General features: G+C 30.8%; 1 protein-coding gene across 1 annotated transcript in view; it reads right to left on the bottom strand.

Moving 5' to 3' along the window:
* Window positions 1-24,141, bottom strand: part of KCTD3 (potassium channel tetramerization domain containing 3) — a 71,955-nt gene that overhangs the window by 2,295 nt on the left and 45,519 nt on the right. Inside the window, exons 11-17 of the mRNA XM_003767692.4 lie at window positions 22,737-22,824; window positions 22,498-22,614; window positions 21,242-21,412; window positions 17,618-17,773; window positions 11,910-12,006; window positions 411-595; window positions 193-331 (exon numbers count right to left, since the gene is read on the bottom strand). Of these exons, the coding sequence (XP_003767740.2) occupies window positions 193-331; window positions 411-595; window positions 11,910-12,006; window positions 17,618-17,773; window positions 21,242-21,412; window positions 22,498-22,614; window positions 22,737-22,824 (953 nt within the window). The remainder of the gene's footprint in view (window positions 1-192; window positions 332-410; window positions 596-11,909; window positions 12,007-17,617; window positions 17,774-21,241; window positions 21,413-22,497; window positions 22,615-22,736; window positions 22,825-24,141) is intronic.

Genomic DNA, 24,141 nt, shown 5'->3' with positions numbered 1-24,141 from the left:
TGGACAAGAATTTACAAAAGAAGCCGGATAGGAAAATGTAGTTGAATCCAAAATATGCATATTAAATTAAGAAAATCATAAAAGTCTGAATATCTTTAAGATATATATTTCCTGGAAAAAGTATGAAAATTCAGCATTCAGATTCCTCCCTTTATCTAAAAAGAATTTGCATGTTTCATAAATATGACCCACCTAGAATTTGATTCACGCAGACGACTATGCTGAACTACAGAAGTTGCTGGGCTGATATTAGGAGTAGCACATCGTGATGTACTCAGGTCACACTGATCCAGTAATTTAAGTAGTTCCTCTTCAGTTGGACCTCCTACATCTTAAGAAAACAAATATTCATTAGTAATCCTTTTGTTAGCATCTTATAATGAATGAATAGTTTCTACATTGCAACCTACCTTTATCTTCACTTTTATTAACTATATCCATGGCAGTAGTTAAATCCCACATTTGAATACTGCCATTTGCGTGCCCAGTGAATAAATAACGGCGTGGCCTTGAGCCCATCCTACTAGATCCTTCACATTCTCTCACAGTAAATGATGAAATTGTGGTACAATCAACAGCTTGGATCTCACATATTCTGAAAGAAAATTATATAACTAATTTAGACAGTGTCAAATTTATAAAAAATCTTTTACTCCAAAACACATTATGAAGCAAAAAATGCTATTGCAACTGACACTCTCAAAACAAATTTTAAAGGACCACAAGAATTCCTAAAAAAAAAAAAATCACTAAAATGAAGAAAATTTAGAAAGACTTCCTTTAGAGGATGGAATTTTATTTGGGACTTAATAGAAATCAGAAGGCAAAGTTAAAGTGGAAGAGCATTCCAGAAACAAGGGGAAAAGCCAGAAGGTCAATGTCAGTGGATCAAAGAATATGTGGTGGGGAAATAAGATACAAGAAGACTAGAAAGGTAGGAGGAGTAAGGTTATGAAGGACTAGACGACTCTGAATTTTACTAGAGATGTATTTTGAATTTGATCATAGAAATAACGGGGACTCACTGATTTTATTGAGTAGAGGCAATAAGTGGTAGGCAACTACAGTTGCCAAAGTTTACTTTTTTTCTACTTACAAAGCCACTATCCTACTTGAAGCATTCATCACCTCTCATCTCCACTGTTTTAATATCTTCCTAGGATTCAAGTCTTTCCTTATACCAATCTACCTTCTACAGAGCTACCAAAATGATTTTTTCCTCAAGCACAGGTCTGATTAATTCAGTAAAATCTCCTTTTTCTCTACCAACTGCAAACCACTCTGAACTTTTTTGCATTTAAAGGTCTTCCCATTTTATTTTTCTTGCTCTATTACATGTTACTCCCCACAAAAATTAATCCATTTCCCATATATATACACACATACTTTTCCAATGAAGTATTCTCCATGCCTGGAATAATCCCCTTCCTAATTCATTCTCTGGAAGCACTAAATTCCTGGCTTCCTTCAAGACTCAGTTCAAGTGACATTTTCTATGATGTCCAGACTAGCTCCCTGGAGGGCCTCAGGATAAGTCAGAGTCAGTATCAGTCAAAGTCCTTGGTCTTTAGGAGGAGAAGTGAAGGAGACAGGCAACTAGCCACAAGGCTTGCCAAAGATGAATCCTGGACTCTGGAGTTTGAAGCCTGAAGTCCTTTCTCCTCAGTGTGCTGTAGCCAAGAGGCTCTGACCCTTTTCCTCAGCTATCCAATCCTTGCCTCTGATTACATCACAACACATTCAGCAAGCGCCAATCGTGAGGAGAACCATCACATCACTATATGTTTATAGAACCATTATCACACCTTGAGTAGGTAATTAGCCTTATGTGCTCTGCTGTCTTATATTCAAATACACCTTTTCAGAGTTCCAGCACTCTACAATATTCTGAACAAAGTACTAATAGGTCCCTTCCAGCTCCTATGACCTTCTCTCTGAGATAATCTTGTATGTTATTTATCTATTTTACAAGCCCAATATATGTATATACTGTATCTTCCATTAGAATGTAAGCTCTTAAGAGCAGGAACTGTTTCATTTTTGTCCTATAATCTCCAGGGCATTGTCTGATCATTAATTACTGATTTAATGACTGATTAATAACATTAATTTATAAAACACTGGCACTGTGCTAAGTAGGGATACAATGAAAATCAAAAGATAACCCTTGCTCTCAAAGAGCCTAATGAGGGACACAACATGCAAACAACATATATAGGAGAAGGGAGAGAGAAGAAGGTAGTACAGAAGTAACATTGATAAAGTTCCTATATTTGAAAACCTCAGCATTTATTTATAAAGTATAAGTCATCAAAGAATGATCCTGAAGAAAGAAAAACAACATACCTAGTCCAAATGGAATCAGAGAATAACTTTTAAATTTTCTAAGAACAAAAAAATTCCTCATTACAAAGATTATTCATAAAGAAAGAAGGGAAGCCAATGTGATAGTGATTTTTTAATCAGGTAAAAATTATATTAAAAGTAAAACTGTAGACAATTTCAATTTTTGCAAATAAATATACATTAAAAAATGCTAAATAAGAGACTATCTTAAATCTAGAAAACCATAGATTATTTTATAATTAATTTCCCATAGGGCATGCCAGAATAATAGAAAGGGCATCACTAAACTGATTAACTTATTCAATCAACGTCATGTTAATCGAAAAGGATTATTATGAAGAACTAGGAAAAAATAACAAAATTCATGACTTGGAGGGGGAAGAAAAATCAAAATTCTCAAGGGAAATAATGAAAAAAAAGTGAGAAGGAACATAGAAGTATAAAATACTAAACACCATAAAGTAGCAAACACAAATCTAATTTTTAAAAAGGCAATCAATGGAACAGATTAGGCACACAACACACAGAAACAAATGAACATAGTAAGGACACACAATGAACCACAAATAAAGATACTACTAAGACTCAGTAAATTTCTCTAAAACTTACTGAAAAAAAACCTAGAAAGCACCCTTGCAGTAATTATGATTAGTGCGAGATTTCACATCATATACTTCAGTAAGTTACAGGACTTACAGACACAAAAAGTCGTATCATAAACAAATAGGAGCAATAAGGAAGAAAATTCCTTTCATAACTATGGAGAGTTAATACTGGAACAAAACATAGAGAGGATCATAGAAGACTGAATGAACTTTTATTACATTATCAATGCAATCAAATTTAGATGGAAAATAACAGGTAAATGTGTAAAGAGGGGAATATTTGCCGTGAATTTCTCTGATAAAAAAAAAAAAAAACAGCTTCTCAGTTCTGACTCTCTGAACAGAGTGAAATATGTGAAAATAAAGAGTCATTCTTCAGTAGAAAAATGGTTAAAGGATGTAAATAAGCAGTTCTCAAGAGAAGAAATGCAAGCAATCAAGAGTAATATGGGAAAATGCTCTAAATCATTGAATTGCAAATTAAAACTCCAAGATTCTCTCATACACATCAGACTGTAAAGATGATGTTTCAGAGAAATCAAGGAAGATTTCTAGGAAATGATATGAAGTTTTCAGAATGAGAACAGCATATACATTACATATATGTGTATATATACATGTGCATAATATACATTATAAAATAAAACAAATTTTTACAAAATTTAAGTAATTGGTGATGTTTACTCTGACAAAGAGAAAACTTGGAGAGACACCATAGCTATCTTCATATAGCTGAAGTCTGATTACAGTTAAGAATTATATTTGCCCTACCATCATTCCTAAGGGCAGAACTAGAAGCTGGATAAACAATTCAGTCAGAATATGACTGCATTTAAGAAATGATATCTTGAAATGAATCTTTATAAAAACTATTTGAGTTGCCTAGAGGAAATAAATGGATTTCCTCTTTGCTAAATGTCTGTGCAAATGAAAGATACACTGTAAAAAGGATTCTTATGCAGGTACCAATTGAAACTCATGGCTTCACAAGTCTCTTCTACCTATGTGTTTCTATTAAGCAACAACTATATGGAAGGTGAGAACATAGGAAAAACCAAAACAAAACAAAAATCTATCTTTTATCATGGAACCTGTATTCTAATGGTGCATGATTATATTACTTTGAAACTTTTAAAATAGCTATACACGGTATGAAAGTTTAATATAAACAACAGATTTTATTTTTTCACTATTTTTAATTCCATGAACCAGGTCTATGTCACTGTTGTTTTTATACAATCATTTCTGATTGTTTGTGACTATATTTAGGGTTTTCTTGGCAAAGATAACTGGAACAACTTGTCATTCCTTTCTCCAGCTCACTTTTACTGATGAAGAAACTGAGATAAATGCCATTAAGTAATTTGCCTAGAGTCACAAATTTAGCAAATATCTGAGGTCCAGGGCTGGCACTTTTATCTAACATGTCATTTGTCTGCCCTTTTATTATACTGTACCACAGTTATTTTATATCCTTTTAAATTATGGTTTGAGTTAAATTTTAAATAGCTATCTATATTTGTTTTCCTTTTTTATAAAACCCTCATAATATCACTCTTGATTCTTATCTATTGCTTCAGGACAGCTCTTTTTTTTGGGGGGGTGGGGTGGGGTGGGGAGAGCACTAATTTCTCCAAAGGATTACATAAGTATCCTCTTGCAATTAATTTCATGAACACACATTCCCAAAGTAATACAAATATAAATTTTATAACTTAATTGTAATACCATTCAGGACTAGTTGATTATAATATACTACTGTCATTTGTATTTACAGGAGAAAAATAGGGATGACAAACAGATTAGAGGTGAATGGGGATTTGAATTATTGCTTTATTAGAATATGTTCTAGTGAATGGGGATTTGAATTATTGCTTTGTCAGAATATGTTCTAATATGACACCAATTTTAATGAATATTTGGCAGCTTCACTGAGAAAGCACAAAATATTAAATTGCAATGATATATAATATTTGTTGGGAAAATAATAATTTGTCTTCCAACTACATTATAAACTCCTAATGATTTTTTTTTTTTTTGTTAAAAAAACAACAAAACAAGCTGTCAAAAGGTGAACTTGTATCTTGGAAAATTGTATACTCTTGATTAATTCCTATAATAGTTGCTTATGATTGCAAACTTTGATATAAAGAGGATTGATTATCTAATGAAGTTTTTATTCACACAAGAATAAGTAACCAGACTACAAATTAAAGATGAGGAAATCGGTGAATTTTTATTGAAAATAGTAGTAAGTGCTAATAGTTTTAATTACAAAATCATTATTTCCTAAAGGACTATTAATAGCAGTCTTACCTGCAACTATTTATTTAAGAGCTAAGAGAATCACATAGATGGACAGAAGGAAGGAAAATTTTTAAATTTAAATAAAGGAAATAAAAGATAAAATTTAAATTTAATTTATCAATTAAAAAAAAGATAAAAGAATAAATTTAAATAAAGGAAATAAAAGATTTTCATATTTATAAAATCTGCATATCATTATAATATTCATCAAAAATTTAAAAGATAGATTTTATTCACATTATCCTCCAGCTATTATATAGAGTGTAACCAAACCACAATAACTATTCCACAAAAAAAAGCTAATCTATTTTTTTTTCCAATTTTAAATGATAATGATAATAAAGGAGTCAAATTTTTCTTTCAGGTTTCATTAAAACAAAATTGATTGTTTCAGAATGTCAAACTGTACTGCATGAATTCGCGGGAGCAGCAAGCATCCAGAATGGAGGAAGAAAGGGCAGAGGGAATGAGTCAGCAATAAAAAGGCTTACCATGGGAACAATAATCATGGAAGAGACAGGAGGACAACCCTTTGCAATTTGGGACAAAGAGAAACTTCTACCACATCATACTGCTTCTGTCTGATATTGCATTACTCACAAACTATTATTCCTAAGATTGAAATGCAGTAGAAAAAGGACAAGGCAAATGCTACAAAGGTAACAGCCCTGAAATTAGGTTAAAGCATTAACCCTATGAGTGACAGAATTCAGAAAGTTTGAAATGGAAGGAAAATATTGAGGACAAATTAAAAAAAAATAGAACAGAGTTATAAAAGAAAATTACTAAAATTCAAAAAGTTGGTGAGGTTTAATTTCAAGAAATACTTATTCTAATTAATAAGAGCTCAAGAAGAAATGTCCAATCTTGGGAGAAAATTCTTTGAATTTATAAGAACTGGCATTTTGCACATCTCAAGCAGATTCCCACTGTAAAATGTGTCAATATATAGACATTTTTCTAGCTAAATGATTGGTACATAATGCATTTTGTTCTATCAAAATATTAGTGGCTTGCCAAAATATAATACTGATAATCTCATGTGTCATACTTCCCTAAAGTGACTCTCTTCTTACCTTCCTTACTCTCCTATCTCATTTTTATACAGATAAAATTTGTAGTTGAAGTGATATTTTTTGCACTATTTTCATTCATTTCTTTTGCCTTTACTTGTAGGGATTTGGTTTTTTCACTAAAAGTTCAATTAAATTAGGTATTGATTTTTTTTTTAAATTCTGGAATGAATAAAAATGTATCCTATCAAAAACTAATTTTAATTACATTTTTGATCACTCTACAGAGGAACTTTTCAGGCACAAATTGCCTTTACAAGATTATGGAAGGATTTAACTGAATAGGGAAAGAGAAAGGACCAGAGGTCTGGATAAAACCAGGTGCAGTGACTATACCTTTCCTCAGATCATAACAGTTTCAAAACACCAAAAACTTGCAGACTTCTAGAATTAGCTCTGAAAACACAGTACCACAAAAAAGTCTGAAGCTTATTAACACACTGTCTCCCCATTCCCAGATAAGTAAAGGTAAACTTTAACATACAGTTCAAAGTCAAGAAATAGGCTGGAAAAAATAAGACAACAGCAAAAACAAAAACAAAAACCAAAATCACCTTGACCACAAAAAATTACTACACTGGCAGGGAAGATTAAAATATAAACTTTGAAAACAATAGTATGAGAAAAATGGTGATTCAGAATTTCTGGAAGAGTTAAATAAAGATAATAAGAATGCTAGAAGGAAAACTGGAGAAAAAATTAGTGATGCAAGAAAATTACTACAAGAATCAACAACTTGATAAATGAAGCACAAAAATGCTATATAGAAAACAATTCTTTTAAAATTTGAATGGGGCAAATGAAAGGTAATAATTCCATGAGACGTCCACATAAAGTCAAAATGAATAAAAAAGAGGAAAATATGAAATATCTTACTGGAATAACCAACTTGGAAAATTGAACAAGGGAGATAATTTAAAAACTGACTACCAGAAAAACCCATGATAAAGAAAAAAACTAAACATGTTTCAAGAAATTATTGAAAAAAAAAAAAAAACTGCCCTGATATCTTAGATAGAGAAGATAAAATAAAAATTTTAAGAGTCCATCAACTGCTTTCCAAAAGAGATCCCAAATGAAAATTTCCAGGAATATTACAGCCAAATTCTAGGGCCCCCAGCTCAAGGTAAAAAATGTTACAAGCAGCCAGAAAGAAATAATTCAAACACAATGGAGTTGTAGCCAGGATTACATAAAATTTACTTGGAATGGATGTTAAAAGAATGGAAGACTTCAAATGTGATATTCCAAAAGACAAAGTATTACAAATCAAGAATAACCTACTCAGCAAAAGAGTATATAATGCTTCAGAGGGGGTAATGGATAGTTAATGAAATACAGAATTTTTAAGCACTCCTGATAAAAAAAAAAAGATGAGAACCAAATAGAAAACCTGACATTCAAAAACAGAATTCAAAAATAGAATATGAAAGAGCAATCATAACACGCTCAATGGAGTTAAACTGTTTACATTTTTATATGGGAAGATTATTTATTTAACTCCTAAGAACTTTATGATTATCAAGGCAGCTAGAGTCTATATAGATAGGAGGCATGAGTATGAATCAATTATATCGAAGAGATGTCCAAAAAAAGAATGTAGGGATAAGAAAGAGGCTAATTGTACAATATTTCAGAGTCCGATTCTTTTTGTACAACAAAATAATGGTTTAGTCATGTATACTTATTGTGTATCTAATTTATATTTTAATATATTTAACAGCTACTGGTCATCCTGCCATCTGGGGGAGGGGGTGGAGGGAAGGAAGGGAAGAATTGGAACAAGAGGTTTGGCAGTTGTCAATGCTGTAAAGTTACCCATACATATAACCTGTAAATAAAAGGTTACTAAATAAAAAAAAAATTGAATGTTAAAATTTGTCTTCACATGGAATTGGTGAAAATAAAATATATAACTTACATTAAAAAAATAAAAAATAAAAAAACTAATAAGTACTCACTAATGAATACTGATCCAAAATTTTAAACAAAATCCTCACCAATATGATCAAACGTTATACTTATGCTGTAAAAAATGATATCATTAAAAAAAATTAAAAACTACATGACTGTATCAATAAAATTTTTTAAAAGGCCTTTGGAAAAGTACAACCCTTATTTATATTAAAATACCATATTCATACGTTATTTAATATGATCAAAAATTATCTAAAACCCCAAGCTAACATTATATGTAATAGACAAACACTAAAAGCTTTCCTGAAGAATAAAGGAGTAAAATAAGGAAGCTTCCTTTCTGTACTGTTATTTGGCATAGTTCTTGAAATGCCAAGAATAGCAAGAAGAGAAATAAAGACAAACTAGAGATAGAAATGACATGATATAATATTAGAATAAACAATAACGACAAAAATGAGATAATTAACAGCTTCTATATTTTTCAATTCTATACTCTACATTCTGTTCAGATTATCATTACCTATCACTGCAATAATCTCTTCACTGATTCTCTACAATTTCTTTTTCCTTATCCCAACCCATCCTCTCAATGTCAAATTCCACTAATTCCCTATTAACTCTACAATCAAATATAAATTTTACAGATAACCAGATCAAAAACCCAGACCTAAAGAGACTTTATAAATCATCTAGTCCAATTGTCTAATTTTGTAGATGAGGAAACTAAGGTTAAGAGATTGACCATAGAGAATAGAATCAGGATTTTAACTCAGATCCTACTGTTCCTGTCTTACTGCACATTCTTTCCTTCAATGTACTCTATGATGCAGCCACAAATTATTCCCCTTTGCTGTAGTTAATGTGTTACATTCTATCTCTACAATTGGTACTCTCTCATGCCTGTAGTATATAACAGTTTTACCCCAAATATCTTGAAATCCATAATTTCCCTTAAGATTCATCTTAATCACTATTTCATATTAAAGTCCTTTCCTAGTTCCCCTGTCTACAAGTACCTTCCTCTTCTCCTTTTACCCCCAAGTTACCTTGTTTAAAGGAAATAATATTTTGAATTGTTCACTCACAAAAGAGTTAAAGACTATAGGTGAGGACTGACACTGACAATGGACTTACCCCAGTTGTAAAGAGTTTCAGTAAGTCTCTAAAAATGAGGGAATGGGACCCAGAGAGCGCTAGACCATTAATGTCTGTTGGCTTTAAGGCAAATATTTGATTTCTTTCTAAAAAAATAATAAATGAACAACGAAAAACTTAAGCTAATGATGAGCCATAAGCTGTAAAATGACAGCTATGCAACAGAATGATATGCCCAGTCCAGAGATACCACACCCAGTGAGGAGCAGAGTGAAATTATTTTGAGAAAACATGAAAGACCCTGTAACACAAGAGATATATCTTCCTCATTTATATTTTCTTGATGGTATATATATATGTGTGTGTGTGTGTGTGTATGTATTCCTAGGCTATTTGGGGAATGCTCTTATGTAAATCTTCTTTCTATGGTACTCTAGCAAATAAAACCAACAGTTTTCTTTGACTGTACAATGATATGCAAACAAATAAGTGAGATCTTTACCTTTAATGGGAAACAGATTTAAAAACAAGGATCACAAAATACCTTATAATCTAGGGTGGTTATTTTCCAATGGCAGGAAACATACTTGTAGATGTAAGTTAGAAAAGGGTTGAGGAGTATAGCCCAAAGGGTCACTACAGTGTTATCTATTTGCATGCAATTTTATTTTCTTTCTTACTAGAATGTAAACTCATTAAGGGCAGAAAATATTTTGCTTGTCTTTTTATCTCTAGCTTGATATAAAGTAGCAATTCAATACAAAAACTCAAGAGAGATATCAAAATACTGAGGAAGATATGAATTCCTGACTCAAAAGAGTGCAAGGGCAAAGCATGGAGATGGAAATAGTGACTGTCATGCTGGAAACAAGGAAGGGGGCAAATCTGGATCACAGAGTGTATGGAGTGGGAGTAATGTATTATTACTGGGCTGGGCATTAGCAATGTAATAAAAATTATAATACTACCCAAATTAATTTACAGATATGGTGTTGGACTGGTCAAACTATTAAGGAGATACTTTTATAAAACTAAACAAGATAACATCTATTATAAGACGAACAAAAATTCTAGACTCTCAAGTGGAGTAATGCAAAAAAAGTAGTAAATAAGGAGATAAGATAATTATATGACATTATTTAACCATCAAAAACTACTATATCAACCTAATAAGGAAAAAATCAAAAACAAACTTTAAAAAATACAGTGTTTGTTATACCCAAGAACACAAATTACCTGCAGGAGAAATCCCTTCTAGACAAGAACTGCTGGAAAAATTAAAAAAACAAAACAAAACAAAACAAAACAAAAAAACTGGCAGCAATTATGTTTAGATAAACATCTTACAAAATATGTCACAATCAAGAAGGCTGTGTGTGCAAACTTTCACCACCATGTCTGTCATGAAACAAGGATTAAAGGCTTTCACAAAAAATAAAATATATTTTGCTCAAATAAAAATGAAAGCTTTTGTCACCATATATCTAATAAGTCAGATATTAAAGATAAAAAATAATCAGTCCAAATATGTAAAACCTTCATGGAATGTCACTAACAAAAATTAACAAAAAGTTCTCAAAAAAAATTTAAAGGTATTACTGACCATATGAAAAGATTGTTTCAAATCACTAAAAATAAGAGAAATGCAAAATTTAAAAACTGAAATTTTACCTTGTACCTTGCAAACTAGCTAAGACAATTTAAAATGGGACAATTTAAAATTTAAAATCTGAAATGACTGTAGAAAGAGGAGACCACAAATACATTCTCTATAAAACTGTGAATGGTCCAAACATTCTGAAAGCTATTCAGTTATAGTTCATTCATAATTCTTTGACTCAAATATATGCTACTCCTAGACATAAACACCAATAGGTAAGAAAATACCTAGAAGAGTTCCATATACAATAACATATGAATATCAACACTTTGTGACATAACAAAAAAAAATGGACAAAAGTCGATTTCTATTGACTATACAATGGCAAACACACTGAGGTACCTGAATATAATATAACATTAGTATGAGAAACAATAAATATAACTATAGAGAAAAATGAGAACTTACATAAAATTAGATAAAAGTAAAATAAACAGAATTAGAAAAACAATAAAGTTAAATGACTAAAACATGTGGAAGGAAGAGAAGAACAAGCAGTAACAAAAAACCAAACCAAAAAAAAAAAAAAAAAAACCCCAAAACTGGAGCAGAATGTTGTGTAATTACAACCACCAAGCTTGGCCAAAAAGAATAAAGGTGAGAATGCACCTTCATTCTTTCTTTGCATTATAAAAATTATATGGAATACTGTATATATTATCACACTCACAAGATATACTGGTTAATTTTGCTTAACTGCCTTTTTATTTCCTCTTTCTTTTCTATTCATTTTTTTTTTTTTTAAATAATAAGGGATGGCTCTCTCCAGATTGGGGGAAAGAAATATATACTGAGAAGTTATGATTACATTAAAAAATATCAATATATTTTTCTTAGTATTAGATGTCTCAAAGGATTTCAAGACTGTTCCTGAATATTTGATTTCTTACTTCAGAAAATTACCTTTTTCCAGTAGATGACAATCTTACAAAGAGTTTGTTTGTGATAGGAACGACTTTTTGGATAAACACTTGTTGATCATCTCTCTCTCCAAAAGGTCCTACAAAATTATTAAAAACAAAACAAAACAAAACATGAAAATATGCCCAAATAAGTAAGTTAAAACAAGTATAATTCATTATAACTTGAAATAATCATTAGCACTGGGGGGAGGGGAGGATAGACATTTCTCCAAAATTGAAAATCCACTGATTAAGCATTTCAGATATATAAGAAATCTACTTATAGTTTTATTGGATCGCTTCTGGCTAATCATAGTTATATTATAGCTTTATAATCACTTGATAAAACTTGGAATTTTTAAAAGTTGGTGTGGCTCTTATGTAGTTTTTTTGGATATTGATAATCTTTGTAAGAAAAGTCCTTTGCAAATTGGCACCTTCTCTGTCATTTATATTCGTAAAGTATTACTTAGAACACTGAGAGTAACCTCTAAGTGAATTGTCCAGAGTAACACAGCTTAGGATGGATCAGAGATAGGATGTGAACCTAACTTCCTGATTTCCAGGCTTCTTCTCTATCCACTATATTTTTTATTCTATTATTGATACTTTTAATAGTCAAATTTCATATTACTTTTTAAATAATATTTTCTTCTTTTTTCCCCTTTCCCCAATAGAGAACCCAAGTTTCTCAGAGTTTATATACCATAGTTTATCAACAACATATTTAATGATGTTAGAAACCTGATGACATCTAATCAATGTCTATTAAGGTTGAAAAACTTAACTTTTTGCAATGTTGCAACTGCATCACACATAAAAGAACAAGTCCCAAGTAGGCCAAGATTATGACTTTACAGAAAACACTATATTTCAATGGGAAGACGAGATCTTCAACTGAGAGTTCTCAATACTCATAACAGAGTTCTTTCCTTTATACCACTCTCTTTCTTTTCTCCATAGCAACATGTATGGACATAAAATCTATGCCAACTTTAAAAAACTAAGACAGTCAAATGATCATCAAGCTATAATACATTATAATACATAAAATGATTAACCAGAACCCATATAAAAACCAAACTTTTTCTATTGTATTATAATTTTGAAGATCCAAATCTTAAGAAAACGAGTCTATATCTGCAACTTATCTTAATCAGATAATCTTTATGGAAAATCCTATGATTATTAATTTTTTAAAATGGTAGTTTTGACAGCTTGTCCAATTTCCTTATGTCTTCTATTTCTGTGATACTGTTTATTAATCATTATAAAGAATTATGACTGACTCTGGAATACATTTTCAATTATAAAAGAAATATTCAATCCTATTTATTTGCTGTAATTATTAAAAGGTAGGGCAATTAAATATTCTAAAATCAGCTGAAATTAAGTGTTTTAAATTGAACCTGAACTAAGCAGAAAATATGATTAATAAGATATTTGAGATCATGCTCTGTTTATTCAATTGTTAGAATTGTGTCCTGAACATTAAGGGATATACCCAGTAAATTTCAAGCCAAAAAGAAAAAAAGACAACATAGTAACAAATAACCTGAAGCCTTAAACTAAGAAACACGTTTAATCAAATCACATTATAAACTATAAAGACCAGATTATAATTTTCTGGTATAAAACTAATAATATTTTAATCTTCATTTTTATGAAATGTCTTTAGATTACTGTGAAGAGGCCATACATACCTTTGCTTCACCTGCTTCCCACTACCCCATCAAGAAAATTTCCAAATTTTATATAAGTTTTCAGAGTAGCTTTAAACAGGAGAGTGCAAGAGTAAATGTTATAAAATGACACTGTTGAGGATGTTTATTTTTTAAAGTAGATATTTCTTCCCATGTTAAGAAATTCAGAAAACTAGACTTTTCAGAATAGTTTGAAATATAGAATAGTGCCTTGCACACAGTAGGCAATTAATAAATCTTTTTAATTGGAATAAATTATTTAAAGTAATTGTTGGTTTAATATTTTAAAAGATAATCATTTTGAAACCTTAACCTCCAAAGTATATTTTGAAAGATAAAAATCCAAAAATCTCATGTAAATCAATTCTAATATATTCTTTCTTATCTTTTATCACTGCCATAATTTCTACATGTATTAAAAAACGATCACAAAGTTATATTAGTTAGCCAATAGGTCCTACATAAGTATAGTAGGGAACAACTCCATATAGAGAACAGATTCTCATAAATGGGTCCTAGGGGAAAACATAACTACTACTGTGAAATGTGTGAATATAGACAGACAAATCACAGTAACTTTATATATCTCCTGTTAAAATTGGCTACCAAAGTAAGAGAGACATGCTATGCAGTCTTCAAATAGCTTATAATACCAATGGCTTTGTAAAGAATTTTAGCACATAAAAACAGATGAGCCTACCTTCTAACTTACAATGTTCTATTCATTAAAGTTAATTAAATTAGCAATGGAAAAGCAAATTGTTCCAAATTTAAAAATACTTAACTTGATCACTTCAGTGTTTAAAATGAAGTTCACATTCTGAGATAGTTTTAAATAATGTTCCTACCTTACTAATTTAAATTTTGCTTCCTAAAACTTGACTCCTAAGAATAAGAGTTACATGGGGCAAGGAAGGAAAAAAAAGGAGTGGAAGAAGAGGGAAAGGGGAGGAAAGATGGGAGGAAAAAAAGGAGGAAAATTCAAGAAGGCAAGAAGGAGGAAGTTAGGAAGGAAAAAAAAAAAGATAGGGAATGGAGAGAGATAGGAATTTCACTTTAGCTTCCTCTTATATATCCCTAGCACTTACCACAGTCCCTAACACAGAGAAGTTGCTTATTAAATATTTACTGATTGACATTTTTAAAGGCACTATGCTAAGCACTGGGGATTCAATCATTAGCAAAAAAGATATTTCCCACCCTCAAGAAGTCTATATTCTAAGTATAAGCCAAGGATTAAAATATGAGAAAACTGGAAGGATAGAATGGGGCTAAGTTATGATGGATTGTGAACCCCGGAGGATTTTGTATTTGATCCTGGAGGCCATAGAGGAGTAACCGGTCAGACCTATGGTTTAGGAAAATCTGTTTGGTAGCTCAATGGAAGATGAATTAGAGTAAGGAGATTTGAGGCAGGCAGACACACCAACAGACTACTATAATATATTGTGCAATATAAAAGAAATGATACATACATGCAGTCACCCACATACACACATATATATATTTAGATGTACCCATACATGAACATATAGGAAATTCTCTCAATAAAAGAAGGAGACAGGAATCCTACTGATTCTATCGTATTAGCCTGATTGGTGCTTAAAAAGCTTGACAAGCATAACAAAAAAAAAAAAAAAAAATACTAGCAAAAGCTAGTACTACCAGGTTTTAAATAATAATTTTGGAAAAGCTGAATCACAAGAATAAGGAAAATGAAAGTAAAATTTTTTTGACCAACCAATTAAAAGACTGTGCTTTTCATATGTAAGGATTATGCCTTGAAGACAAAGGAGAATTTGCCTTAAAGAACCAAGTGAAAAAGGCAATGTTAAGGGTAGAGACTGACAGGCTACAGGTAGAAGTGTGGCATCTGACTGATAGGCCCTTCTGGAAAATGTGCTGAATTTCACAGAAAGAAAGACTCTCCAGGAAGACATGGAAAGAGATAAGAACTGGGAACTTCAGGTAGGAAGAGAATTTATATTGGCCTGAGTTAAGGATTTAAACTGAAAAGGAAGATGAACAGACAAATTCTCTGAGTCATCAGTCACAAAACTGAAGAAAGGAGTCTACAGGAAGCTACAGATTTCTATACGTAAATGTTTGCATAAAATGGTTAATGATAAAGGTAAACCTAAGTTCTAATAAAATGAGGCAAAGATGACCTCATAAATTATATTGGCCTAAGGAATGATTCTGACCTTCCTTAACAACAAGGAGTAATAAGACTTACAAAAGGAACATTTATTCTATATTTGATTCTTGTCAACAGGATGAAAAGTTTACTTGGAGAAAAACAATAGAATACTCAGCAGAAAATGAATATTCTATCTTAGAATTTATGTTAAAGAAGAGGAAAGCAGAGTATAGTCCTAAATATATCTAAGATTAAGGGTTTTGCTGTCGTTGTTGTTGTTTTTTAGGATATAGATAATCACAAAGGTGAAAATTTTAGAAGGGAAGTTAGCCAAGAAGGGATATATAATTGTGAAAGCACAAAAATTCAATGAGCAGAGACAAGAAAAGTTGCTAAAGAAAGAGATGGACCTACAGGAAAAATCATCAAACAACAGAAATGTCTAAATGATACAAATACAAAAGATGGAAGCAAGAACAGGTAATAGAGAATAAATAGAAAGCATGATACAGTTCAATTAAGATGTCATTAAAAATGCTAAAGCACAGAACCAAGTTTTGTTTTGTTGACAATGTACTAGGCCAAGAGGAAGATTCCTTTTCTGGCATGATGATAGACAAAATAAAGACAGAACTAACTATTCAACTCTTTTTTTTTTTCTTTGACAAGGAGGATGATCTTTAACCTAGAAAAGACAGAACAAAAATGGCTAAGACTGAGCTAATAATCTAGATAAATAAAGAGATAATAAAAGAACCTCTGGCTACTCTTGATGCATTCAAATCACCAGGTTGAGGATATATAGCAAATATAATTGTGAGGCCATTCCTAATGACATCTTAAAGGGGATAGAAATTGGAAGCAGTACCACAGAACTAGATAAAGATAAACGTCACAGTACTCAAAAAAGAAGTCTGAAAACTAAAAGCTAGAAAATTTGACATTTCTGGAAAAAAAATATATGTATATACATACACAATAATACATTCATATATTTGTATATATGTCAGCCAGGTATGATATTGTACATGGTGCACACCTGTAATCTCAGCTACCAGGGAAGGTTAAGGATGACAGATTTCTAGAATAAGGAGTTCTGAGGTGGCTCCTTCCTGCCTTTCCCTAACCTTTCCTCTCCCATAAAATCTGTGATCCAGTAACACTACATGCTCTTGCACATATCACTCCACCTCCAGATTCTGAACATTTTCATTGCCTTCCACAACCAGAACTCTCTCCTTCATCTCTACCTTTTAGTTTTCCTGGCTTCCTTAAGCCTAACTATTACAAGAATCCTTTCCCAGTCCCCTTCATTTTATGCCTTCCCTCTGAGACTATCTCCAAATTCCCTATATATCCTGTTTGTACGTAACTGTTTGCATGTCTCCCCCATTATACTGTAAGTTCTTTGGGCTACAAGGATTATATATTTGTTATCTATTGCATCCCCAATGCTTAATGAGTGCCTGATACATTGCAGGTGCTTAATAAATGTTGGCCAACTACCTTGATTTGCAGGACTACTGCTTAAAAATATCCATTTTGCTTGGCACAGAAAGCAGAATTAAGGAGAAAATTTCAAATTCTAGAAGAGTTTAGCTAGTTTTAAGAAACTGTTTCATAATATTTAGATCTCTTCAAAAGCAGAATGGTCTTCTTCAGAAGAGGTCTTCAAGGGAAAAATGATTTTTTGCTGAAATACTGTAGAAAAGAGTGTTTTTCAGAAAGGGGCTTTACTTGGATGGCTTCTGAAGACTGTTCTAACTCCAACAACAATAACAAAAAATTGGTGCTACACTTTTTCCCTCATAGTCACCACAATCTATTTGTATTTTTCCCACCTACTTAACATTAACTTTTACTCACCTATATCATTCCCAGAAGAATAACTACCATGACTCTCTGTTTCTTCCAAAGACAGTATCTTGAATGATGCTAAAGGAGTAGAACCTGGTTGCGTGGAAATCATTCCTCGGAATCGTGTTACCGTCCATGTCCGTACATGATTATTATCAGCACAAACTATTAAAGAAAAAAATATTAAATAAAATAAAAATATAAAAAATACAATTCCATCAATATTTCATCCACAATTATATGGCAATTTCCTATAAATAACTGAAGCACTGAAGACAAGATAAAGACATCAACAAAGATTAAATAGACAACAAATTGTGATGGCATAGTTGGAAAACCAAGAAAATAGCAAAGAAGCTAAATGAAATGTTTAATAGCAAACTCATGGAATTCATCAGCATGTCTATTATATATTAAAAAGAAAAAACAAAAAATGGGGGGAGAGTGAGAGAATAATAAGTAAAATTCAATATAATACAAAATTAATAAAATATCTTAATGTTAATTTACTAACTAAACACAGGATTTATATAAACACAACTCTTCATTACAAAATAGTAGAAAACAAATAACTGGAGATCATAGATTACTCATAGTTGGGTGATGTCAATATAATAAAAATGACAACACAACAAATTAATTTATAGTGTATATCCTATCCTAATAAAATTACCAAGATATTACATTAAGAGTAAGCAAAATACAAAAATTTAAAAAAAAATGTATTTAAATGGCCAAAAAGTCTAGAATCTCAAAAAAAAAAAAAATGGGGGGAAAAGAGAAATAAAGGTAGTATGACATTGTTGTTTAGTCATTTCTGAGTCATGTCCAACTCTTAATAACTTCATTTGGGGTTTCTATGGCAAGATACTGAGATGGTTTGCTACTTCCTTTTCCAGATCATTTTATGGATGATGAACTGAGCAAAGAGGGTTAAAGGCAGCAAAAAAAATTTGGTTAATGGTTAAATATTAAATATTTAAAGTTTAATTAAATACTAAACCTTTGGCATAATGGTTAAAAAATACAAAAGTAGCTCAGTGGAACAGATTAGATAAACAAAAAATAAATGTATTTAAAGTAGTAGTCCAGTGTCTGACAGATTCCAAAACATAAATTACTAAAAAAATAACTCTTCTTTCATTTCCTATTTGTTTGTGTCTTCACAGATTGTCCATAAACTTGCAGTGTAATCTTCCCCATTCTGTCTCTTGGAATTGATCCTTTTCTTCAAATCTCAGCTCAAATGCCATATTTTACATGAGGTCTTTCCTGATAGTCATAGCTATTATACTTGCCAAAATGATTGTCATTCATTTTCTATCTATTTTTTTATATAATTTATCCATAATTGTATATAATTATCTTTATGTCTTCTCTAATAAACTATAAGCTCCTTGAAGACAAGGACTTTTATTTCTGTCTTTCCATCATTAGACATGACAGTACTCAGCACATAGTAGCACACTTGATAAATGCTTAGATCTTCACCTCTTAGAATATGTCTGGAGTGGAACTGCTGTGTCAAAATACATGAACAATTTAATAAATTTTAATCGCATAATTTCAATTGTTTTCCCAAAAAAGCCAGAATGATTCAAAGCTTCTCCTGTTTCCAATTCATTAATTGGAGAATCTAGATGGATTCTCCAACATCAAGTATTTCTATCTATTTGCCTTCATTTATTTGCCACTTTAAGGATGCGAGCAGAAATCCTTAGATTTCTTAGAAGTTGTTTTAATTTCCATTTCTTTAATTATTACTGATTTGGCTCAGACTTTGCATATTGATAGTTTGAAGTTAAAAGTGTTAGACTGAAATTCACAACATACTAAAAGAATTAAAGGAAGGTAATGTAGGACACTAGAGATCCTATAAAGAGGATTAAATAAAGTGTACAGGATAAGAAAGCATGGAAAGATCTGAACAACGCAAAGTATATTCACATAAGATCATAGATTTACTAATGTACAAAATCATGAATAAACCACCTGGTAATAATTATCTATTTATATGTCTGCTCTGATAAACTAGAAGCTCCTTGAAGACAGGGATTATTTTATTTCTGTCTTTTCATAATTTGTTGACCTGATAACAATTATGCAAAAGATGTTATTTATTAAAGAAATTTTACTTTTGTGATTCTTATATAAAACAGAACAAAACCCTGACAATTTATCACTGAGATCTCAGAGACTTGGATAGTAAAAGCAAGTGTGTAAAAGCAATGACGATATTTTAAATACTTGAAAATTAGTAGTTCTTATGTAAAAATCAACCTTTTTTGTAACACAATCCACAAAACTGCTCTAAACATAAAATCTGAAAAGAGAATTTTACCAAGCTATTCCTTGTAACATAGTTAAAAACACATTTTTTTTTCATTTCATGAATGTATTTTAAATCCACCAAAATAATTTAACTTAATGTAAATATAATCTTTAAAAATGTTTACATTAAGTTAAAGTATTTTGATGGATTTAAAATACATTCATGAAATGTTTTTTGAATGTAATCTTTATGAATGTCATAGTTTCTCATGGCAAAGATAAGACTTTTTGTTCTACACTATATCACCAGAGATATTTTTTAAAGCTGGTGCTATTTAAAAATGAAGTAGTTCTTTAAAATGAGAGAAAGTATGAAAATCAAAAAAAAAAAAAAAAAAAAAAAAAAAAAAACTGATAAAAAATGTCAGTTAGTTTGGTATATGTGCTACCAAAGTAAGCAGAGTGATTACTTGTTTTACAAAATAAGATTATTTTAAAATAAAGATCCCTGTAACACAATTTGAGAAAGCTTCTCTAAAAACCATAATTCAATTAATAAAAATTCAACTTACACAAAACACTATAAAGAACAAACACATACCTGTTAAAAAAAAAACTCTACTAAGAGATTTGTTTGTTTGTTTGTTTTGGTCTTTGGAGAGTTGAGGATAAGGGAAGAGTCTAGGCTTCCAAGTGAAGAAATTCATAACAATGCAGAACAGTGACTATTCTGAAACGGTCTTAGAGAGTTATCTGGAACAAATGAAGGTTAAGTAGCTTGCCCAAGTCCACATGTCAGAGGTAGGACTTGAACACAGTCTTCCTAACTTTCTTGTCTATTAGCTAATCATTAAGTTACATTAGCAATTAAAGGTTAATAGTGGGCATTAATATGGAAAATCATATTTATGCATTGCAGATAAAGAATCTTAAATCCTTTTAGGCCATAGCAAATTAAGCAAAGACAACTCTTCTTTTCTTGAATCGTTCCATCTTATATTCTCCGGTATTTAAGTTTCTATTTTTGCAGAGGAACAATAGCTAAGAAACATGCATAGTATGAATAGGTTCCATAATCTTTTTTCCCCCCACAAAATTTGTGATAAATGTTTAGAAGGCAACAATTAAAGAATAACACAGATACTAAATTTAAAACTTTATTGATACTATCAGAACCAGACTAAAAATCTAGAAATAATTAACAAACCTGATGCTATTATTTCTTTTAACATTCTTTCCTTTTATAAATACATAAAATGCTTATTTTTTCTATAAACAGGAGTCCTCCTCATCACATAGAAGTCACAGACTAATCTTTAAACAAAGTAGAAAACATAGTAAGTAATTAAAAATTCACTGTACCTGATACAAGGTGTTTCTCTGAGAGCATGATCTTTGTAACAGGACTTCGATGAACTGTGAATGTCTGGAATAGCTGAGGGCCTGAGCCAACTGTTTCTGGGTGTTGTACAATTACTCTTACAGCTCCAGAACTTGTACCATAGGCAATCTCAATCCAATTACCACTGACACCTAAAAAAAAGCCAATTGAATCATAACAAGAAAGATGTCAAAGTCTACCATTACAATAAGAAGCCAATGATTAATCTAATCTTAGTCTAACTTTTGTTTATAGACATTCTGTGAGCAAAAACTGAGATATTGTTCTTTTGATATTTCAAAACTAAATGTTTTCCTAATGAATTGTGTAAAACAATACTACCTTATTAATAATAGATTTAAATCTACTGTGAAGCTCCCTGGGGGCACATTAACATCTGTTTACTAATGTTTCTTTGATTACAGATAAACATCAAATGCTTTTACTGATTTTTTTCTACCTCACTCTACAAAGTCCTTAATAAATTAAAACACTTATCCAATAATTCAATCTTAGTGAGAGAAGCTAATAAATATTAAAGAATATAAATTTTCAAATAATCTGTCCCTTTTCATAATTTTCATTTAATAATGTTAAAGTTTATACTTTCACTTACTCCCTAATGCAATTTTTAAAGATGGATCCATATTCAGTAATATTTCTGATTTCCCAGATCAGTTCTAGACTAGTTATGTTTGAGTTTTGTATAAACATCAAGGTGATTTAAAATTCTTGATATTCTTTTTTTTTTTTTTTTAAATAATCATAACTTTTTATTGACAGAACCCATGCCAGGGTACTTTTTTACAACATTATCTCTTGACTCACTTCTGTTCTGACTTTTCCCCTTCCTCCCTCCACCCCTTCCCTATATGGCAAGCAGTCCTATACATGTTAAATATGTCACAATATATCCTAGATACAATATATGTGTGCAGAACTGAACAGTTCTCTTGTTGCACAGGAAGAATTGGATTCAGAAGGCAAAAGTAATCGGGGAAGAAAAACAAAAATGCAAACAGTTTACATTCATTTCCCAGTGTTTCTTTCTTTGGGTGTAGCTGCTTCTGTCCATCATAAAATTGTTAATATTCAACAAATTCTCTTAATTGTGGTTCCCTACAGAACAATCAACTAATTCTTATCTAGTAGTAAATAAATACCAGTAAATAAAATACATTCTTTAAGTATCCAACATGAACTTCAAGAAATTACAACTATTCTACCATGTACTAACTTGTTTTAGGTGTGAGGTAGACACTCAAAGCAGTAATAGCATCATTTGAAGGATCATGATAAAGTTCAGTTACAAGGAGGTCATTGTCTTTCATTCTCAAAGGAAATTTCTGCATATCTACAAAAAGAAAACATTTTAAATGACAAACAAAAAAAGGAAAGAAAGCACATTTGACTGTTTTTATTCAATAAAAATGTTAACTAGAACAATTTTCTTTTAGGTATGATTTACACACTTACCTATATAATATATGGACCCATTGTTACAACCCAACAGTAGGAATGATCCAGCAGTATCATAACTTGTAATAGGAACAACGTCTTGAACCTAATGCAGCAAGATTATTATGAGATGTTCATTACAACTATAATTCATTTATGACAATACTCAATTAAGAAATTTACTTCCTTTAATAGCCAACAATGTGGTAAATCCAGAAACTGAGATAAATTGTTCAAGAAGATATGCTCAGATAAAGACTATCCTTAGCTAAAGAAAAGAAGCTTCAAAATAACACTTAAGATAAGCTTTATTCCATGCCACACAATTCTAGGGAAAAAAAAAAAAAAAAAAAAAACAGGGCAGAAATCTACTAATCAAAATTTTCAAGCCCGCACAATAAGAATCTCTGTTGGTTAACTTCATATTTAACTTTAGTCACTTGAAAGCTCCTACCTCTATAATTTGTATTAGAGGAAAAATGTTGCTTAAATATTAACTTATTGTTTTAGCAAAGAGAAACTTTTGAAAATAATCACTTATTACTTGATAATAAATACTGCTTAATTATTCCAGCGATTTTCAGAATCGTATTTGTTTTTTAAGAATGAATCAAGCTTCAAATAATTCCAATCATTTATCATGTGTCTAAAACTGTTTTTAATCCACAATGAAACTTGTGGAAAGATTTTTATTGTTATTGTTGTTCTCTGAGTTTATTCTACTCAATAGTCACCAGCTATACTTTTAATCTTAACTATATATTTTATATGAGGCCTTTTTCAAAGTAGGTTGATAACATGGGTTGGTTACTTGCTTAAAGATTTATGGTCAACTTTGTTACATTTTGAAAGATAAAAAGTTTAGAAGGTGAAACCAATTCAACTGTGAACAATACAAGTTCCAGATTCCCTTTATCAGGTGATATCACTGCCTATGTTAGTATCTTATCTATCTATCTAACCATAAAATTATCTATATAACTAACTATAAAACTAAGATAATAAGATTTACTTTAATGATTTGCATCTGGAAACAAGTTAAAAATATTTGTTATTGGTTATAGTGAAAAGAATACTAGATCTGGAATGGGACAGACAATGGGTATAGATTCCATCTGAAAAGCTATAATTTTCTCACCTATAAAATGGAGATATTATTATAAATAAAATAATTCAATAATATTAAAATATTCAATAAAATAATAAAAATGGTTAAGATTAAATCCATGTAAGATAATAAATAAATTTAAAGAACTTTGAAAACCTTAAGGTACTGTGTTAATGTTAATGTTAATGTTAATGTGTTATTATTCAATTGCACTACTGGTAATATTTTAAAAATACTTTATGATAAAATAAGATCTTATGCTATAGACACGCTAACTCTGGGAACTGTTTAGAAAAAAATTCAAATAGTTAATAA

Source organism: Sarcophilus harrisii, chromosome 4 (assembly GCF_902635505.1).
Source record: "Sarcophilus harrisii chromosome 4, mSarHar1.11, whole genome shotgun sequence".
In the NCBI taxonomy this organism is placed as follows: domain Eukaryota; kingdom Metazoa; phylum Chordata; class Mammalia; order Dasyuromorphia; family Dasyuridae; genus Sarcophilus; species Sarcophilus harrisii.
The sequence above is the reverse complement of the archived record's forward strand: the minus strand, read 5'-3'. Positions and strand labels throughout refer to the sequence as shown.